Genomic DNA, 19319 nt, shown 5'->3' on the forward strand with positions numbered 1-19319 from the left:
TTCCAGCTAAATGGGTTTGTTGAATCCCAAGTGGAAGCATTCTGTCTTAAACTGAGAATGAGTTTAGCCTAAAGCGAAGGAATGGGAAGCAAAATTTCACTAAAGGGCAATAAGGATAATTGTGAAAGTACTCATACCTATAACATTCCTTAATTACCAGACATGAAAACCTTGACTATGGTAAAAACAACTTATATTGGTCTCTGATTTGGGGGTATGTACTGTATACTGGAGGATAGTACCCTAACTTTGTAGCATTGCTAGCCAGATGGATCCATAACTAAATCTTTAGTTCTGTCAGGTCAACGGCTTCAGTATGAAGGGAAATATGGTAATACCAGTAAAATCCGAACATAGGACCATTGTTGCACTTAATTTGCTACAAAATGAATTCCTTAATCAGAAGCAATTCTCTATAGAGTAATGAATAAGGCACTCTGCTATTCCATAGATAGTGATTTTGGCAGAAGCACTCTGGGCAAAGAAATCTGTATCCAGTGTAACCATTTATTCCAAGGAGAACAAAGCACTGCTATTCTATAATGGAAGCCATCCAGAGTAATCAAGTGGCTGGCTGGTTGGTTCCCTTGGGGAATGGTACCATATTTGGCACTCGGGGATGCTCCTTGTTGGTAGATTGGGAGTTCAGTGTAGGCTGTGGTCAGATCTGCCTTGAAGAGTGGTTCCATGCAGCTGAGCCCATGAATAATAATGCCAATAATCAAGATTTAATCAGGGAACTGGAGCCACTTTGACTATTATTGAATTATTGTTGTTGTTGTTCAGTTACTAAGACATGTCCAGCTCTTTGAGACCCCATGAACTGTGGCCTACCAGGCTCCTATGTCCATGGGGTTCTCCAGGCAAGAATACTGGAGTGGGTTGCCAGTTCCTTCTCCAGGGGATCTTCCCAGACCAGGGATCGAACCCGTATCCCCTACTTGGCAGGCAAATTCTTTACCACTGAGCCACCAGGGAAGCCCATGACTGTTATTGGATATCTTATATCAATACAATTGTGGCAAATACTAGACAAGTTACATCCTGAAGGGAATGTTGGAGGAACCAAGTTAGTCACCTGAAACACAGGGGCAGGGAAGCAAAGTCCAGGCTTCAAGGGAAATCTAAGTGATCCTATAAGAACTGCAAAAGGGAAACTTTTGATAGTTCTGTGGGAAGCTGTGGCCTCTCTACTCCTGCTTCTGTGTATCCTCAGCCAAAATTCTGGTTTTGAATGTAGGAGTTAGGTCTAGTAGTTGGAAAGAAGATCTGGATAAACAACAGAGAAAGATGACAAGCAGTATTCCCCGGGCACTTCTGAATCTATTCTTCTCCATACTCAGTAAGTTTCCTACATATGAACGAGTTTCATTCCAAGAGCATGTTTGTGAGTCCAGTTTGTTTGTAAACTAAACAAAGTTAGCCTAGGTACCCAGCTAAGACAATCAGCTATGTATAGTACTGAACTGTAATAGGTTTATAATACTTTTCAAACAAATAATGCATAAAAAAGCAAAAAATAAAACTTTTAAAATTTATTGTTTAATTGGAGGAAAATTGTTTTACAATGGGGTATTGGTTTCTCCCATACAACAATGCAAATCAGCCATAATTATACATATATCGCCTCCCTCCTGCCCCCAATCCTGTCCCATTAGGTCATCAAGGGCACCAGGCTAGGCTCCTGTGTTACATAGCAACTTCTCACCGCTGTTTCACACATGGTAGTGTGTATATGTTGATGCTACTTTCTGTTTGTCCCTCTCTCTCCCCCCCCAACTTTCCACAAGTCCATTCTCTGTATCTGCATCTTCATTCCTCCCATGAAATAGGCTCTTCAATACTAGTTTTCCAGATTCCATATATATGTGTTAATATACGATATATGTTTTTCTCTTTCTGACTTACTTCACTCTGTGTAACAGACTCTTGGTTCATCCACCTCACTACAACTGACTCAAATTCATTCTTTTTTTAATTGCTGAGTAATATTCAATTCCAGGTTCCTATGCAGTGTTGTTCTTTACAGTATCAAACGTTACTTCCATCACCAATCACATCCACAGCTGGGCGTTGTTTTTGCTTTGGCTCCATCTCTTCATTCTTTCCGGTGTTATTTCTCCACTCTTCTCCAGTAGCACACTGGGAACCTACCAACCTGGGGATGATCTTTCAGCATCATGTCTTTCTTCCTTTTCATACTGTTCATGGGGTTCTCAAGGCAAGAATACTGAAGTGGGTTGCCAGTGCATTCTCCAGTGCTGTAAAGGACAATATTTCTTTAATTGTTAATGTTTCCTTAAGTGAACAAACAGACAGTTTTTCTCCAATTAAAAAAATAAATGTTAAAAGTTTTCCTTTTTCTTTTTTTATGTATTGTTTGTGTGAAAAGTACTGTAAATCTATTACAATTCAATTCAGATGCCGTAAAGAAAAATATTGCATAGGAACCTGGAATGCTAGGTTCATGAATCAAGGTAAATTGGAAGTGGTCAGACAGGAGATGGCAAGAGTGAACATTGACATTCTAGGAATCAGCAAACTAAAATAGACTGGAATGGGTGAATTTAACTCAGATGACCATTATATCTACCACTGCGGGCAAGAATGCCTTAGAAGAAATGGAATAGCCATCATGGTCAACAAAAGAGTCTGAAGTACAGTACTAGGATGCAATCTCAAAAACAACAGAATGATCTCTGTTCATTTTCAAGGTAAACCATTCAATATCATGGTAATCCAAGTCTATGCCCAGACCAGTAACACTGAGGAAGCTGAAGTTGAATGGTGCTATGAAGACCTACAAGACCTTTTAGAACTAACACCCAAAAAAGATGTCCTTTTCATTATAGGGGACTGGAATGCAAAAGTAGGAAGTCAAGAAACACCTGGAGTAACAGGCAAATTTGGCCTTGGGGTACAGAATGAAACAGGGCTAATGGTTTTGCCAAGAGAACGCATAGCAAACACCCTCTTCCAACAACACAAGAGAAGACTCTACACATGGACATCACCAGATGGCCAACACCAAAATCAGATTGATTATCTTCTTTGCAGCCAAAGATGGAGAAACTCTATACAGTCAGCAAAAACAAGACTGGGAGCTGACTGTGGCTCAGATAATGAGCTCCTTATTGCCAAATTCAGACTTAAATTGAAGAAAGTAGGGAAAACCACTAGACCATTCAGGTATGACCTAAATCAAATCCCTTACAATTATACAGTGGAAGTGAGAAATAAATTTAAGGGACTAGATCTGATAGAGTGCCTGATGAACTATGGATGGAGGTTCATGACATTGTACAGGAGACAGGGAGCAAGACAATCCCCAAGATAAAGAAATGCAAAAAAGCAAAATGGCTGTCTGAGGAGGGCTTACAAATAGCTGTGAAAAGGAGACAAGTGAAAAGCAAAGGAGAAAAAGAAAAATATACCCATTTGAATGCAAAGTTGCAAAGAATAGCAAGGAGAGATAAGAAAGCCTTCCTCAGTGATCAGTGCAAAGAAATAAAGGAAAATAATAGAATGGGAAAGACTAGAGATCTCTTCAAGAAAATTAGAGATATCAAGGGAACATTTCATGCAAAGATGGACTCAATAAAGGACAGAAATGGTATGGACCTAACAGAAGCAGAAGATATCAAGAGGTGGCAGAAATACATAGAAGAACTGTACAAAAAAGATCTTCATGACCCAGATAAACACGATGGTGTGATCACTCACCTAGAGCCAGACATCCTGGAGTGCAAAGTCAAGTGGGCCTTAGGAATCATCACTATGAACAAAGCTAGTGGAGGTAATGGAATTCCAGTTGAGCTATTTCAAATCCTAAAAGATGATGCTGTGAAAGTGCTGCGCTCAATATGCCAGCAAATTTGGAAAACTCAGAAGTGGCCATGGGACTGGAAAAGGTCAGTTTTCATTCCATTCCCATTACTTCATGGCAAATAGATGGGGAAACAATAGAGACAGTGACAGACTTTATTTTCTTGGGCTCCAGAATCACTGCAGATGGTGATTGTAGCCAGGAAATTAAAAGATGCTTGCTCCTTGGAAGAAAAGCTATGACCAACCTAGACAGCATAGTAAAAAGCAGAGACATTCCTTTGCCAACAAAGGTCTGTCTAGTCAACTACTTGACAGACTGAACTGCTGGGTCTGTCTACTTTTTCCAGTAGTCATGTATGGGTGTGAGAGTTGGACCATAAAGAAGGCTGAACACTGAAGAATTGATGCTTTTGAACTGTGGTGTTGGAGAAGACTCTTGAGAGTCCCTTGGACTGCAAGGAGATCCAAACAGTCAATCCTAAAGGAAATCCATCTTGAGTATTCATTGGAAGGACTGATGCTAAAGCTGAAACTCCAATACTTTGGCCATCTGATGTGAAAAACTGACTCACTGGAAAAGACCCTGATGCTGGGAACGATTGAATGCAGGAGAAGAAGGGGATGACAGAGGATGAGATGGTTGGATGGCATCACTGACTCAATGGATATGAGTTTGAGCAAGCTCCAGGTGTTGGTGATGGACAGGGAAGCTTGGTGTGCTGCAGTCCATAGGGTCTCAAAGAGTTGGACACGACTGAGAACTGAACCGAATGTTGCCCTGTATGTATGTACCACATCCTTATCCCTTCTTCTGTCAACAGATATCTTAAACACAAAAATAAAGCATTTTAATCTTATAGTGCATAACTTTGGAAAATACGGTAGTACAGTAGAATAGTTGGCATACAGGAACTGGCATTGAATGAAAAGGCAGGAAGAGTTACTGACTAGGAGAGGTGGGAGACTGTAGAACTTAAGGATTGTTGGCAATAAAAGACAGAGGTTGGGTTGCAATTTCACTCATGCTGATGATAGCATCTTTGAAAGTTCTCAACTTGAAGTTTCTTCAAGTCATGTAGAAGACTTACTGTCTTTGATAGTGAGACCTTCTTCAAGTAATGCCTGTTGCTTTTCTTTTACTTTCCAAATCTTGTGCTAGTTCTTGTTTTGCAAATTTTACTCCAGGGAGACAAAGGGAATGGCATTCTGGGAAATGTAGTTCCATTTAACCAAATTGATATGGCACAGTCCACCACAGTCCCAGAGGAAAAGACTAATTAATCATTCTTTGTTCATTAATTCAAGCAAGAACTTTATTGTGCCAGTGACACTCTAGGTATTCATTTTGCAGGGTTTAAGACAGCCTTAATGAACTTGAATAGTGGGATATATAAGTGACTTTCAAACACCTAAATCCATAATTATAAACATGATAGTGTAATAATGGAAAATGAGCCCATGAGAGAAAATGACAGAGGAAGAAAATGTAAATTCTCAGAAAATGCTTTGCTAAAGAATGATATCTAACCTGAGAGCTGGAAAAAAGTTCAAGACAATTCAGAAAACGGAGAAAGATATTTCACAATGTCCTGAGAGGAGTTGAGGACACTTGTAAATTTTAACTTAACCCTTCACTAAAACTTACGACGTCAGGGTTACCACCCAGCGCCTAATCGAAGCCTGAGTCTAAACCAAGTCCAGTAGTTAATTCACAGTCTCACTCAATCACTCAGCATTACTTGTGCAGCTGATCACCTCCACTCTGAAACATTTTCTTCACCTGGCTTCCATGGCTTGTCTGTCTACTAGGATGTGCCATGCTCCATGATAGCAAGGGCTTTGGCTTGTTCACTGCCATATCTCTAGTGGCATGGACAATGTAAGTGGAGAGTAGACACTAAGTAAGTACTTATTGAATGAATTATACTCTTTTTAAAATTTTTTTACATTCTCTCCCATTACATGTTATTATAAAATACTGAGTATAGTTCCCTGTGTTATATAATAGGTCCTTGTTGGTCATCTGTTTTATATATTGGAGTGTGTATACTTTAGTCTCAAACTCCTAGTTTATCCCTCTTGCCACCTCCCATTTTGTAACCATAAGTTTGTTTTCTATGTTTTTGAATGTATTTCTGTTTTGTACATAGGTTCATTTGTACCATTTTTTTGATTCCACATATAAGTGATAACATGATATTTGTCTCTCTCTGTCTGGCTTGGCTTAGTATGGTAATCTCTAATAAGATAATTTGTTGTTGCAAATAGCATTATTTCATTCTTTTTATGGCTGAGGAATGTTCCTTTGTATATAGATACCACATTTTCTTTATCCTTTCATTTGTCGATGAGATGAGCACTTAAGTTACTTCCGTATCTTGGCTATTATAAATAATGCTCCTATGATCATTAGGGTCCATATGTCCTTTTGAATTATGTTTTACTCTGGATCATATAATAGTTCTATTTTTAGCTTTTTAAGGAACTCTGTGCTATTCTCCATAGTGACTATACCAATTTACATTCCCACCAACAGTATAGGAAGTTTCCCTTTTCCCCACACCCTCTCCAGCATTCATTATTTATAGGTTTTTTGATGTTGGCCATTCTGACTGTGTCAGGTGACACCTCATGGTAGTTTTGATTTGCATTTCTCTAATAATTAGTGACATTGAGCATCTTTTCATGTGTCTTTTGGTTATCTGCATGTGTTCTTCAGAGAAATGTCTGTTTAGATCTTCTGCCTGTTTTTTGATTGGGTTGTTTGCTTTTTTGATATTGAGGTATTTGTATATTTTATTTAATTTTTATTGAAATATAGTTGATTTACAATGTTAGTTTCAGATATACAGAAAAGTGATTCAGTTATATATATATATATATATATATATGTATAAACTTTTTACATTCTCTTCCATTTCAGCTTATTATAAGATGTTGAGTATAATTACTTGTACTATACAGTAGGTCTTTGTTGATTATTTATCTTATATATAGTGGTATGTATATTTTTATCTCAAACTCCTAATTTATTCCTCGTTCCTCTCTGCATCCTCTCCAGTATTTATTTGTGATTTTTGCTGTTGGCTATTCTGACTGCTGTGAGGTGATATCTCATTGTAGTTTTGATTTGCATTTCTCTAATAATTAGCAGTGCTCAGCATCTTTTCATGTGGCTTTTGGCCATCTGTGTATGTCTTCTTTGGCTAAATGTCTGTTTATGTCTTCTGTCCATTTTTTTGAATATATTAAGCTGAGCTATTTGTATACTTTGGAGACTAATCACTTGTCAGTCACATCATTTAGAAATATTCTCCTTGATTCTGTAGGTTGTCATTTTGTTTATGGTTCCTTTGCTGTGTGAAATATTTATTTAAAATTTTAATTAGGTCCTATTTATTTGCTTTTGTTTGTATTTCCATTATTCTAGGAGATGACTGATAAAGATGTTGCTGGCAATTTATGTCAAAGAGTGTTTTGCCTGTTTCCTTTAAGAGTTTTACAGTATCCAGTTTTATATTTAGATCTGAATTCCATTTTGAGTTTAATTTTGTATATGGTGCTGAGGAGTGTTCCAGTTCCATTTTTTTGTTTTTACAAGTAGCTGTTCAATTATCTCAGCACTATTTATTGAAGAGACTGCCTTTTCTCCATTATATATTGTTGCTCCTTTTGTCATAGATTAATTGAACACGTGTGCAGGCTTGTTTCTGGGCTTTCTGTTCCATTGATCTATATTTCTGATTTTGTGCCACTACCATACCACTTTGATGACTGTAGCTTTGTAGTATAATCTGAAATCAGGGAGCCTGATTCCTCCCGCTCCATTTTTCTTTCTCAAATTGCTTTGGATATTTCAGGGTCATTTGTTTTTCTATACAAATCAAAAATTTTTTTTGTTCTAGTTCTGTGAAAAATGTCATTGGTAGCTCGAAAGAGATTGCATTGAATTTATAGATTTCCTTGGGTAGTATAGTCATTTTGACAGTAGTCTTCCAATCCAAGAATGGGGCATATCTTGCCATTTGTTTCATATCAGATTTCTTTCATCAGTGTTACAGTTGTTGGAGTACAGGTCTTTTGCCTCCTTAGTAGGTATATTCTTAGGTATTTTACTCTCTGTTTTTTAATACTCTGGCTAGGTTTGTCATAGTTTTTCTTCCAAGGAGCAAACGTCTTTTAATTTCAATATCTCATTATCAGAGAAATGCAAATCAAGACCATAATGAGGTACCATTTCACACCAGTCAAAATGGCTGCAATCCAAAAGTCCACAAGCAATAAATGCTGGAGAGGGTGTGGAGAAAAGGGAACCCTCTTACACTGTTGGTGGGAATGCAAACTAGTATAGCCACTATGGAGAACAGTGTGGAGATTCCTTTAAAAACTACAATTAAAACTGCCATATGACCCAGCAATCCCACTGCTGGGCATACACACCAAGGAAACTAGAATTGAAAGAGACACGTGTACCCCAATGTTCATCATGGCACTGTTTATAATAGCCAGGACATGGAAGCAACCTAGATGTCCATCAGCAGACAAATGGATAAGACCTTAGTTGGTAAAGTAATGTCTCCGCTTTTGAATATACTATTTAGGTTGGTCATAGCTTTTCTTCCCAGGAGCAACTGTCTTTTAATTTCATGGCTGCAGTCACCATCTGCAGTGATTTTGGAGCCCAAGAATATAGTCTGTCACTGTTTCCATTGTTTCCCCATCTATTTGCCATGAAGTGATGGGACCAGATGCCATGATCTTAAGTTTTCTGAATGTTAAGTTTTAAGCCAACTTTTTCACTCTCCTCTTTCAATTTCATCAAGAGGCTCTTTAGTTCTTATTTGCTTTCTGCCGTAAGGGTGGTGTCATCTGCATACCTGAAGTTATTGCTATTTCTCTTGGCAATCTTGATTTCAGCTTGTTAGTCATCCAGCTCGATATTTCACATGATATACTCTGCATGTAAGTTAAATAAGTAGGGTGACAGTATACAGCCTTGGGGTGGACATACTCCTTTCCCTATTTGGAACCAGTCTGTTCCATGTCTCACTGTAATAGTTGCTTCTTGACCTGCATATAGGTATCTTAGGAGGCAGGTAAGGTGGTCTGGTATTCCTGTCTCTCGAAGAATTTTCCTCAGTTTGTTATGATTCATACAAAGATTTTAATGTAGTCAATGAGGCAGAAGTCAGTGTTTTCCTGGAATTCCCTTGCTTTTTCTATGATCCAGTGGGTGTTGGCAATTTGATCTCTGGTACGTTTGCCTATTCTAAATCCAGCTTGTACCTCTGGAAATTCTTGGTTCATGTACTGTTGAAGCTTCACTTGAGGGATTTTGATTATTACCTTGCTAGCAACTGAAATGAGTGCAATTGTGCAATAGTTTAAAATTCTTCCATTCAGAAGGCTGTCTTTTCACCTTGCTTATATTTTCCTTTGTTGTGCAGAAGCTTTTAATTTTAATTAGATCCCATTTGTTTATTTTTGCTTTTATTTCCAGAATTCTAGGAGGTGGATCATAGAGGATCCTGCTGTAATTTATGTCGGAGAGTGTTTTGCCTATGTTCTCCTCTAGGAGTTTTATAGTTTCTGGTCTTACATTTAGATCTTTAATCCATTTTGAGTTTATTTTTGTGTGGGGTGTTAGAAAGTGATCTAGTTTCATTCTTTTACAAGTGGTTGACCAGTTTTCCCAGCACCACTTGTTAAAGAGATTGTCTTTACTCCATTGTATATTCTTGCCTCCTTTGTCAAAGATAAGGTGTCCGTATGTGTGTGGATTTATCTCTGGGCTTTCTATTTTGTTCCATTGATCTATATGTCTGTCTTTGTGCCAGTACCATACTGTTTTGATGACTGTGGCTTTGTAGTAGAGCCTGAAGTCAGGCAAGTTGATTCCTCCAGTTCCATTCTTATTTCTCAAGATTGCTTTGGCAATTCGAGGTTTTTTGTATTTCCATACAAATCTTGAAATTGTTTGTTCTAGTTCTGTGAAAAATATGGCTGGTAGCTTGATAGGGATTGCATTGAATTTGTAAATTGTTTTGGGTAGTATACTCATTTTCACTATATTGATTCTTCCGATCCACGAACATGGTATATTTCTCCATCTGTTAGTGTCCTCTTTGATTTCTTTCATCAGTGTTTTATAGTTTTCTATATATAGGTCTTTAGTTTCTTTAGGTAGATATATTCCTAAGTATTTTATTCTTTTCGTTGCAATGGTGAATGGAATTGTTTCCTTAATTTCATTTTCTACTTTCTCATTATTCGTGTATAGGAATGCAAGGGATTTCTGTGTGTTGATTTTATATCCTGCAACTTTACTATATTCATTGATGAGCTCTAGTAATTTTCTGGTGGAGTCTTTAGGGTTTTCCATGTAGAGGATCATGTCATCTGCAAACAGTGAGAGTTTTACTTCTTCTTTTCCAATTTGGATTCCTTGTATTTCTTTTTCTGCTCTGATTGCTGTGGCCAAAACTTCCAGAACTATGTTGAATAGTAGCGGTGAAAGTGGACACCCTTGTCTTGTTCCTGACTTTATGGGAAATGCTTTCAATTTTTCACCATTGAGGATAATGTTTGCTGTGGGTTTGTCATAGATAGCTTTTATTATGTTGAGGTATGTTCCTTCTATTCCTGCTTTCTGGAGAGTTTTTATCATAAATGGATGTTGAATTTTGTCAAAAGCCTTCTCTGCATCTATTGAGATAATCATATGGTTTTTATTTTTCAATTTGTTAATGTGGTGAATTACATTGATTGATTTGCGGATATTGAAGAATCCTTGCATCCCTGGGATAAAGCCCACTTAGTCATGGTGTATGATCTTTTTAATGTGTTGTTGGATTCTGATTGCTAGAATTTTGTTGAGGATTTTTGCATCTATGTTCATCAGAGATATTGGCCTGTAGTTTTCTTTTTTGTGACATCTTTGTCAGGTTTTGGTATTAGGGTGATGGTGGCCTCATAGAATGAGTTTGGAAGTTTACCTTCCTCTGCAATTTTCTGGAAGAGTTTGAGTAGGATAGGTGTTAGCTCTTCTCGAAATTTTTGGTAGAATTCAGCTGTGAAGCCGTCTGGACCTGGGCTTTTGTTTGCTGGAAGATTTCTGATTACAGTTTCAATTTCCGTGCTTGTGATGGGTCTGTTAAGATTTTCTATTTCTTCCTGGTTCAGTTTTGGAAAATTGTACTTTTCTAAGAATTTGTCCATTTCTTCCACGTTGTCCATTTTATTGGCATACAACTGCTGATAGTAGTCTCTTATGATCCTTTGTATTTCTGTGTTGTCTGTTGTGATCTCTCCATTTTCATTTCTAATTTTATTGATTTGATTTTTCTCTCTTTGCTTCTTGATGAGTCTGGCTAATGGTTTGTCAATTTTATTTATCCTTTCAAAAAACCAGCTTTTGGCTTTGTTGATTTTTGCTATGGTCTCTTTTGTTTCTTTTGCATTCATTTCTGCCCTAATTTTTAAGATTTCTTTCCTTCTACTAACTCTGGGGTTCTCCAATTCTTCCTTTTCTAGTTGCTTTAGTTGTAGAGTTAGGTTATTTATTTGACTTTTTTCTTGTTTCTTGAGATATGCCTGTATTGCTATGAACTTTCCTCTTAGCACTGCTTTTATAGTGTCCCACAGGTTTTGGGTTGTTGTGTTTTCATTTTCATTAGTTTCTATGCATATTTTAATTTCTTTTTGATTTCTTCTGTGATTTGTTGGTTATTCAGAAGTGTGTTGTTGAACCTCCATATGTTGGAATTTTTAATAGTTTTTCTCCTGTAGTTGAGATCTAATCTTAATGCATTATGGTCAGAAAAGATGCTTGGAATGATTTCGATTTTTTGAATTTATCAAGTTTAGATTTATGGCCCAGGATGTGATCTATCCTGGAGAAGGTTCCATGAGCACTTGAAAAAAGGTGAAATTCATTGTTTTGGGGTGAAATGTCCTATAGATATCAATTAGGTCTAACTGATCTAATGTATCATTTAAAGTTTGCGTTTCTTTGTTAATTTTCTGTTTAGTTGATCTGTCCATAGGTGTGAGTGGGGTATTAAAGTCTCCCACTATTATTGTGTTATTGTTGGTTTCCCCTTTCATACTTGTTAGCATTTGTCTTACATATTGCGGTGCTCCTATATTGGGTGCATATATATTTATAATTGTTATATCTTCTTCTTGGATTGACCCTTTGATCATTATGTAGTGGCCTTCTTTGTCTCTTTTCACAGCCTTTGTTTTAAAGTCTATTTTATCGGATATGAGTATTGCCACTCCTGCTTTCTTTTGGTCTCTATTTGCGTGGTATATCTTTTCCAGCCCTTCACTTTCAGTCTGTATGTGTCCCTTGTTTTGAGGTGGGTCTCTTGCAAGCAGCATATAGAGGGGTCTTGTTTTTGTATCCATTTGGCCAGTCTTTGTCTTTTGGTTGGGGCGTTCAACCCATTTACGTTTAAGGTAATTATTGATAAGTATGATCCCGTTACCAACTGACAAACAACTAATCTCAAAAATATACAAGCAACTTATGCAGCTCAATTCCAGAAAAATAAACGACCCAATCAAAAAATGGGCCAAAGAACTAAATAGACATTTCTCCAAAGAAGACATACGGATGGCTAACAAACACATGAAAAGATGCTCAACATCACTCCTTATTAGAGAAATGCAAATCAAAACCACAATGAGGTACCACTTCACACCAGTCAGAATGGCTGCGATCCAAAAATCTGCAAGCAATAAATGCTGGAGAGGGTGTGGAGAAAAGGGAACCCTCCTACACTGTTGGTTGGAATGCAAACTAGTACAGCCGCTATGGAGAACAGTGTGGAGATTCCTTAAAAAATTGCAAATAGAACTACCTTATGACCCAGCAATCCCACTGCTGGGCATACACACTGAGGAAACCAGAATTGAAAGAGACACATGTACCCCAATGTTCATCGCAGCACTGTTTATAATAGCCAGGACATGGAAACAACCTAGATGTCCATCAGCAGATGAATGGATAAGAAAGCTGTGGTACATATACACAATGGAGAATTACTCAGCCGTTAAAAAAGAATTCATTTGAATCAGTTCTGATAAGATGGATGAAACTGGAGCCGATTATACAGAGTGAAGTAAGCCAGAAAGAAAAACACCAATACAGTATACTAACACATATATATGGAATTTAGGAAGATGGCAATGACGACCCTGTATGCAAGACAGCAAAAGAGACACAGATGTGTATAACGGACTTTTGGACTCAAGAGGGAGAGGGAGAGGGTGGGATGATTTGGGAGAATGGCATTCTAACATGTATACTATCATGTAAGAATTGAATTGCCAGTCTATGTCTGACGCAGGATACAGCATGCTTGGGGCTGGTGCATGGGGATGACCCAGAGAGATGTTATGGGGAGAGAGGTGGGAGAGGGGTTCATGTTTGGGAATGCATGTAAGAATTAAAGATTTTAAAATTAAAAAAATAAAAATAAAAAAGTCCAGTTTAAAAAAAAATAAGAATACTTTCTGTCTAATAGGTGAAAATAAGTGTATGTCTAATAGGTGAAAATAAGTGTCTATTTAATCCAAAAATGTTTCAGTTCAGTTCCGTGTATCCAAAACAGTGTAATTCATTATCCATTGTTTTATTAAAAAAACATTTATGAAGTGTAAAAAAAAAATAAAAAAAATAAAATTCTTTGGCATTGCCCTTCTTTGGGATTGAAATGAAAACTGACCTTTTCCAGTCCTATGGCCACTATTGAGTTTTCCAAATTTGCTGGCATAATGAGTGCAGCGTTTTCACAGCATCATCTTTTAGGATTTGAAATAGCTTAGCTGGAATTCCATCACCTCCACTATCTCTGCTCATAGTAATGCATTCTAAGGCCCACTTGACTTCACACTATAGGATGTCTGGCTCTAGATGGCTGACCACACCATCATGGTTTTCCAAGTCATTAGACAATTTTGTAGAGTTCTTCTGTGTATTCTTGCCCCTCTTGTTAATATCTTCTGCTTCTATTAGGACCTTGCCATTCCTGTCCTTTATTCTGCTCATCTTCTCATGAAATGTTCCCTTGGTACCATTAATTTTCTTGACGAGATCTCTGGTCTTTCCCATTCTATTGTTTTCCTCTATTTCTTTACGTTGTTCCCTTAAGACTTTCTTATCTCTCCATGCTATTCTTTGGAACTCTGCGTTCAGATGGGTGTATATTCCTTTTGTCCTTTGCCTTTTGCTTAATTTCTTTTCTCAGCTATTTGTAAGGCCTCCTCAGATGACCATTTTGCCTTTTGCATTTCTTTTTCTTGGAGATGGTTTTGATCACTGCCTCCCATAAAATGTTATGACCCTCTGTCCATAGTTCTTCAGGCACTCTGTCTATCAGATCTAATCCCTTGAATCTATTTGTCATTTCCATTGTACAATCGTAAGGGATTTGATTTAGATCATACCTGAATAGTCTAGTGGTTTTCCTTACTTTCTTCAATTTAAGTCTGAATTTTGCAATAAGGAGTTCATGATCTGAGCCGCAGTCAGATCAAAAACCCAGGCCTGCTTTTGCTGACTGTATAGAGCTTCTCCATCTTTGGCTGCAAAGAATATAATCAATCTGATTTCAGTATTGACCATGTGGTGATGTCCATGTGTAGAGTTGTCTCTTATGTTGTTGGAAGAGGGTGTTTGCTGTGCCCAGTGCATTCTCTTGGTAAAACTGTGATAGCCATTGTCCTGCTTCATTTTGTACTCCAAGGCCAAACTTGCCTGTTACTCCAGTTATCTCTTGATTTCCTACTTTTGCATTCCAGTCTCCTATGATGAAAAGGACATTTTTTTTCCTTTTTTTTTTTTTTGGTGTTATTTCTATAAAGTCTTTTAGGTTGGTTTATTGTATAGTATGCAAGAGATTTGAGTATTAATTTTGCAGCCTGCAACTTTATCAGATTCATTAATAAGCTCTACTTGCTTCAGGATTTTCTACGTATAGTATCATGTTACCTGCAAACAGTGACAGTTTTACTCCTTTTTCAGTTTGGATTCATTTTATTTTTTCTTCTCTTATTGCTGTAGCTATGACTTCCAAAACTGTGTTGAATAAACATGGTGAGAATGGACATTCTTGTCTTGTTCCTGATCTTAGAGGATATGCTTTCGCCACTGAATATGATGTTAGCCATGGGTTTGTCATATATGGCCTTTATTACATTGAAGTAGGCTCTCTCCATGCCCACTTTCTGGAGTTTTTATCATAAATGGGTGATGGATTTTTTTTAAGATTTTTTTTTAAATTTTTATTTTTACTTTATTTTACTTTACAGTACTGTATTGGTTTTGCCATACATTGACATGAATCTACCACAGGTGTACATGAGTTCCCAACCCTGAACCCCCCTCCCACCTTCCTCCCCATATCATCTCTCTGGGTCATCCCAGTGCACCAGCCCCAAGCATCCTGTATCCTGTATCGAACCTAGACTAGCGATTTGTTTCTTACATGATATTATACATGTTTCAATGCCATTCTCCCAAATCATCCCACCCTCTCCCTCTCCCACAGAGTCCAAAAGTCTGTTCTTTACATCTGTGTCTCTTTTGCTGTTTCGCATATAGGGTTATCATTGCCATCTTTCTAAATTCCATATATATGTGTTAGTATACTGTATTGGTGTTTTCCTTTCTGGCTTACTTCACTCTGTATAATCGGCTCCAGTTTCATCCATCTCATCAGAATGGATTCAAATGAATTCTTTTTAATGGCTGAGTAATACTCCATTGTGTATATGTACCACAGCTTTCTTATCCATTCATCTGCTGATGGACATCTAGGTTGTTTCCATGTCCTGGCTATTATAAACAGTGCTGCAATGAACATTGGGGTACACGTGTCTCTTTCGATTCTGGTTTCCTCAGTGTGTATGCCCAGCAGTTGGATTGCTGGGTCATAAGGCAGTTCTATTTGCAATTTTTTTAAGGAATCTCCACACTGTTCTCCATAGTGGCTGTACTAGTTTGCATTCCCACCAACAGTGTAAGAGGGTTCCCTTTTCTCCACACCCTCTCCAGCTTGTGGACTTTTGGATTGCAGCCATTCTGACTGGTGTGAAATGGTACCTCATTGTGGTCTTGATTTGCATTTCTCTGATAATGAGATATTGAAATATCCTTACAGCCCTAAGGTAAGCCCTAAGATAAATCCCACTTGATCATGACATGTGATCCTTTTAATGTATTGTTGGGTTTGGTTTCCTAGTAATGTGGAAGATTTTAGAGGAAGTTTTGGTGGAGTCTTGAGGTCAAAGATCAGACTGGAGTAGGTTCAAGAGACACTGGAAGAAGTATTAATGGTAGCAACTTTAACTGTTTTGAGGAACGTTGCTTTAGAGGAGACATAAAATGGAAAGTAGCTAAAGGGAGATATGGGGTGCAAAGGAGCTTTATTTTTTTAAGAAATTTATATCTTGATGGGAAGGGTCTGATAAAGAAATGAAACCTGAATTTTCTGAATGGAGAGAGATAATCACTGGAGTGATGTCTTTGAGGACAGGAGAGGAATGGGATTCTATGTGTAAGTGAACTGGTGGGCTTTGGACAGGAGCATGGATAGTTCATGTAATATCAAGAGGGAAGGATGTTGGTGCAGATGCAGGTACATGAGTAGTTGTGGAAAAAGTCTGTGAATGGGCTCCTGTGACTTATCTCCAATGCTAGGGTCTTCTACCCAACCTGTAAATGCTGGAGTGCCCCAGGGCTCAGTCATTGACTTGCTTCTCCTACATTCATTTGCTAAGATGATCTTATTAAGTCCAGTGACTTCAAATATGCTGCTCATTTCCAGATATTTTTATCCTCTCCTAACTTCTCAAACCACAGACTCATACCCAACTTCTTGGTGTCTATGCTTAGGTGACGAACAGGCATTTTAGACTTTATGTGTGTACAAGTGAGCAGCTGACTTCTCATCTCCCTTCCCAAATCAGCTGCTCACCCTTCACCATGTATGCATGGCACCATGCACTTGATTGAACACCATTTAAACCAAAATGTTGACCTCAGTCCTAATGATTCTGGTTTTCTCATCATTCCACATTCACACTGTACATAAGGCTAGCAGTGACTTCAACATATATCCAAGATCTCAGTACTTTCTTACACATCCTGTGACATCATCCCAGTATGAGCTACCATTGTTTCTCATCTGGGTTATATGATCATGCTTTTATGATCTCTCTGGTCTCTCTACATCTACTTTTGTCTCTTTAGTAAAATTTCCACCAATAAGCCAGAATGATTCTTCAGAATGCCACTTTGCTGCTCCAATCTCTTCAATGGATTTTTGAAAAAATAAAATCTAAAGTTCTTTACATTATCCACAAGGTCACAGGTGATCTGGTTCAAGATTAGCTTTCGCTCTCATCTGCTCACCTTTCCCTGAGCTCACTTTACTCTATAAACAGATCCACCTGCCAAATGAAGCACATCCCACCCCAGGATTCTGCACTGGCTCTTCTCGCTGCCTGCCATGCATTGCCCTGATATTCACTGGCTTCATCTCTCACTTCTTCAGGTCTGTGTTCAGATAGTCTCCAGAGGGGCCTTCCGTGGCTATCATGTATAAAGTAGCACTTTGCCTATCTCCTTCCTCTGCTCTGATTTTCTTTGCTGTATTTATCACTTCCTGAATTTTTCATATATATTTATCTGTCTCCCTTTTCTTGCCAATAAAAGGTTAGGCTCCACCAGAACTGAGAGTTGTGGTGTTTTACCACCACATACCTACAGCACCCATGCACATAGGTCAGTACTCAATACATGCATTGAATGAATGGGAGCTGTTAAAATTTGAAAACAGAAATGAGGTGATGTGATCAGGATTGGATGAAGGCAAAAGTAGGAGGAGGCATTGCAGTTGGGGGCCGGGCTCTTACAATAATTTCGGTGAGATAAGGTTGACTTGGTTGACTTGGTATATGGTAGAAGCAATAGGGCTGTTAAAAAGAGACTGATTGAAGTCTTCTCCCACTCAAAGTTGTACACCCCAATTTTGCTCAAGCTTCACTTCTCTGACCCATTTACAAATTTGGTCTCCTGGCAAAATACTTGTCAAATGTCTTGGCACATAGTGAGAGAATGCTAATTGGAAGTAGGCATGGATATCATGAAATTTGATGCCTTCTTCCTACAGATGAGAAAACTGAGCTCCAGAGAGCTAGAGATTCCACTCAGAGTCTCTTGTTGGTGAAAGGAGCCAAGACTCAACCTGCTTTCCTTATTCTCCTGTGCTCTTTCATCTCCCTACTCATTGTATTATAGAACGGTAAGAAAAAAATGCATGTACTTTTTAACATCTTAAGGGCTTTGAAACTGCTGTTTTAAAAATAACTTGCTATGTGATCACAAGTTCAAGTTTGGCTTTTTGCACTTTAATTGTATTTTGGGCTGTGCTGAGAAGTCCCAAGAGAGTATATCAGGTTTTCACTGGAGTCTTTCTATTCAGTGGCTTCAGACAGTGGGGCAGCAAGCAAAGGCATCATTCCAAGGTTGATTCCCTGTTTGCTTCATGATCCTCCTGGATAGCTACTTAATGTCATCTTTAAGGCAGAATCTCAAAAAGCGGACTCTGTCCAGTGTTTTAAGGAAAATGCAAAATAAATTGAGTAGTATCAGTAGACCAGCCTGAAGAAAAATAAAGAAAATAACTTTTCCACACTAATGTAGATTCATTTCAACACATATCATTAATGTAAATTTTCACCTTCATAGTGCCCAGGCAACAATATCTCAACATTAAGTGTAATAACTGCTGAGGGCACTTTCCCGCCTCTCGACAAAACCTCAGCACGCTTTCCCTCCCTCCTTCATATATTCAGGTCTAATTTGCACAGGGTTCAGAAGCATTTCATTCATTCATGTAAATAGGCTGCTTGTTCCTGATGAGCTCATCACACAAAAGCTTCTTAAGAGCCCTCCTCTCCTTGGCAAGGTAATATGTGATCCTGACACCCAGGGTGAGAAGAGAAAAGGAGTTATTCACTTGAGACTGATGGCCTGAGAAGCTAAAGAATACATGTGTAGAAGCAGTGTTGTTTCTATTGGCAACTACTTTCACAAAGTTTGTCTTTGGTTTATACCCCTTGAACCTGAGCAATGCAGACTCTGCACAGGTTTGAGAGGTGTGCTTTTGGCCTCCCTTTGGTTCACTTTGGGCTTCCCTGGTGGCTCAGATGGTAAAGACTCTGCCTGCAACCCAGGAGTCCTGGGTTTGATCCCTGGCTTGGGATGATCCCCTGGAGAAGGTAATGGCAACCCACTTCAGTATTCTTGCCTGGAGATTTCCATGGACAGAGGAGCCTGGCAGGCTACAGTCCATGGAGGGCTGATTTTTTCTTCCCATGCTGCATCCTGTCCCTTCCAGTCTCTGCTGAAGCTGTTTCTTTTTTAGGAATCTGAGAATATAAAGAAGAAAGCTGTTAGGGGGTTAAATTGTCTCCTT

At 38.3% G+C, this 19319-nt stretch overlaps 1 protein-coding gene across 9 annotated transcripts in view; it reads right to left on the reverse strand.

The window, feature by feature from the left end:
• Positions 1-1520: 1520 nt before the first annotated feature.
• VAV3 (vav guanine nucleotide exchange factor 3) overlaps positions 1521-19319 on the reverse strand; it is a 450959-nt gene continuing 433160 nt past the window's right edge. For 7 of the 9 annotated variants that reach the window (XM_042251679.2, XM_042251676.2, XM_042251665.2 and 4 more), the window contains one exon: positions 18228-19272. In XM_042251679.2, coding sequence (XP_042107613.1) covers positions 19186-19272 — 87 coding nt within the window. In that variant the 3' untranslated portion in view covers positions 18228-19185. Of the gene's footprint in view, positions 2262-18227; positions 19273-19319 lie in introns of those variants that run through there. The other 2 variants (XM_060412226.1, XM_060412224.1) reach the window with 2 other exon arrangements.

This window comes from Ovis aries, chromosome 1 (assembly GCF_016772045.2).
Source record: "Ovis aries strain OAR_USU_Benz2616 breed Rambouillet chromosome 1, ARS-UI_Ramb_v3.0, whole genome shotgun sequence".
Taxonomy (NCBI): Eukaryota; Metazoa; Chordata; class Mammalia; order Artiodactyla; family Bovidae; genus Ovis; species Ovis aries.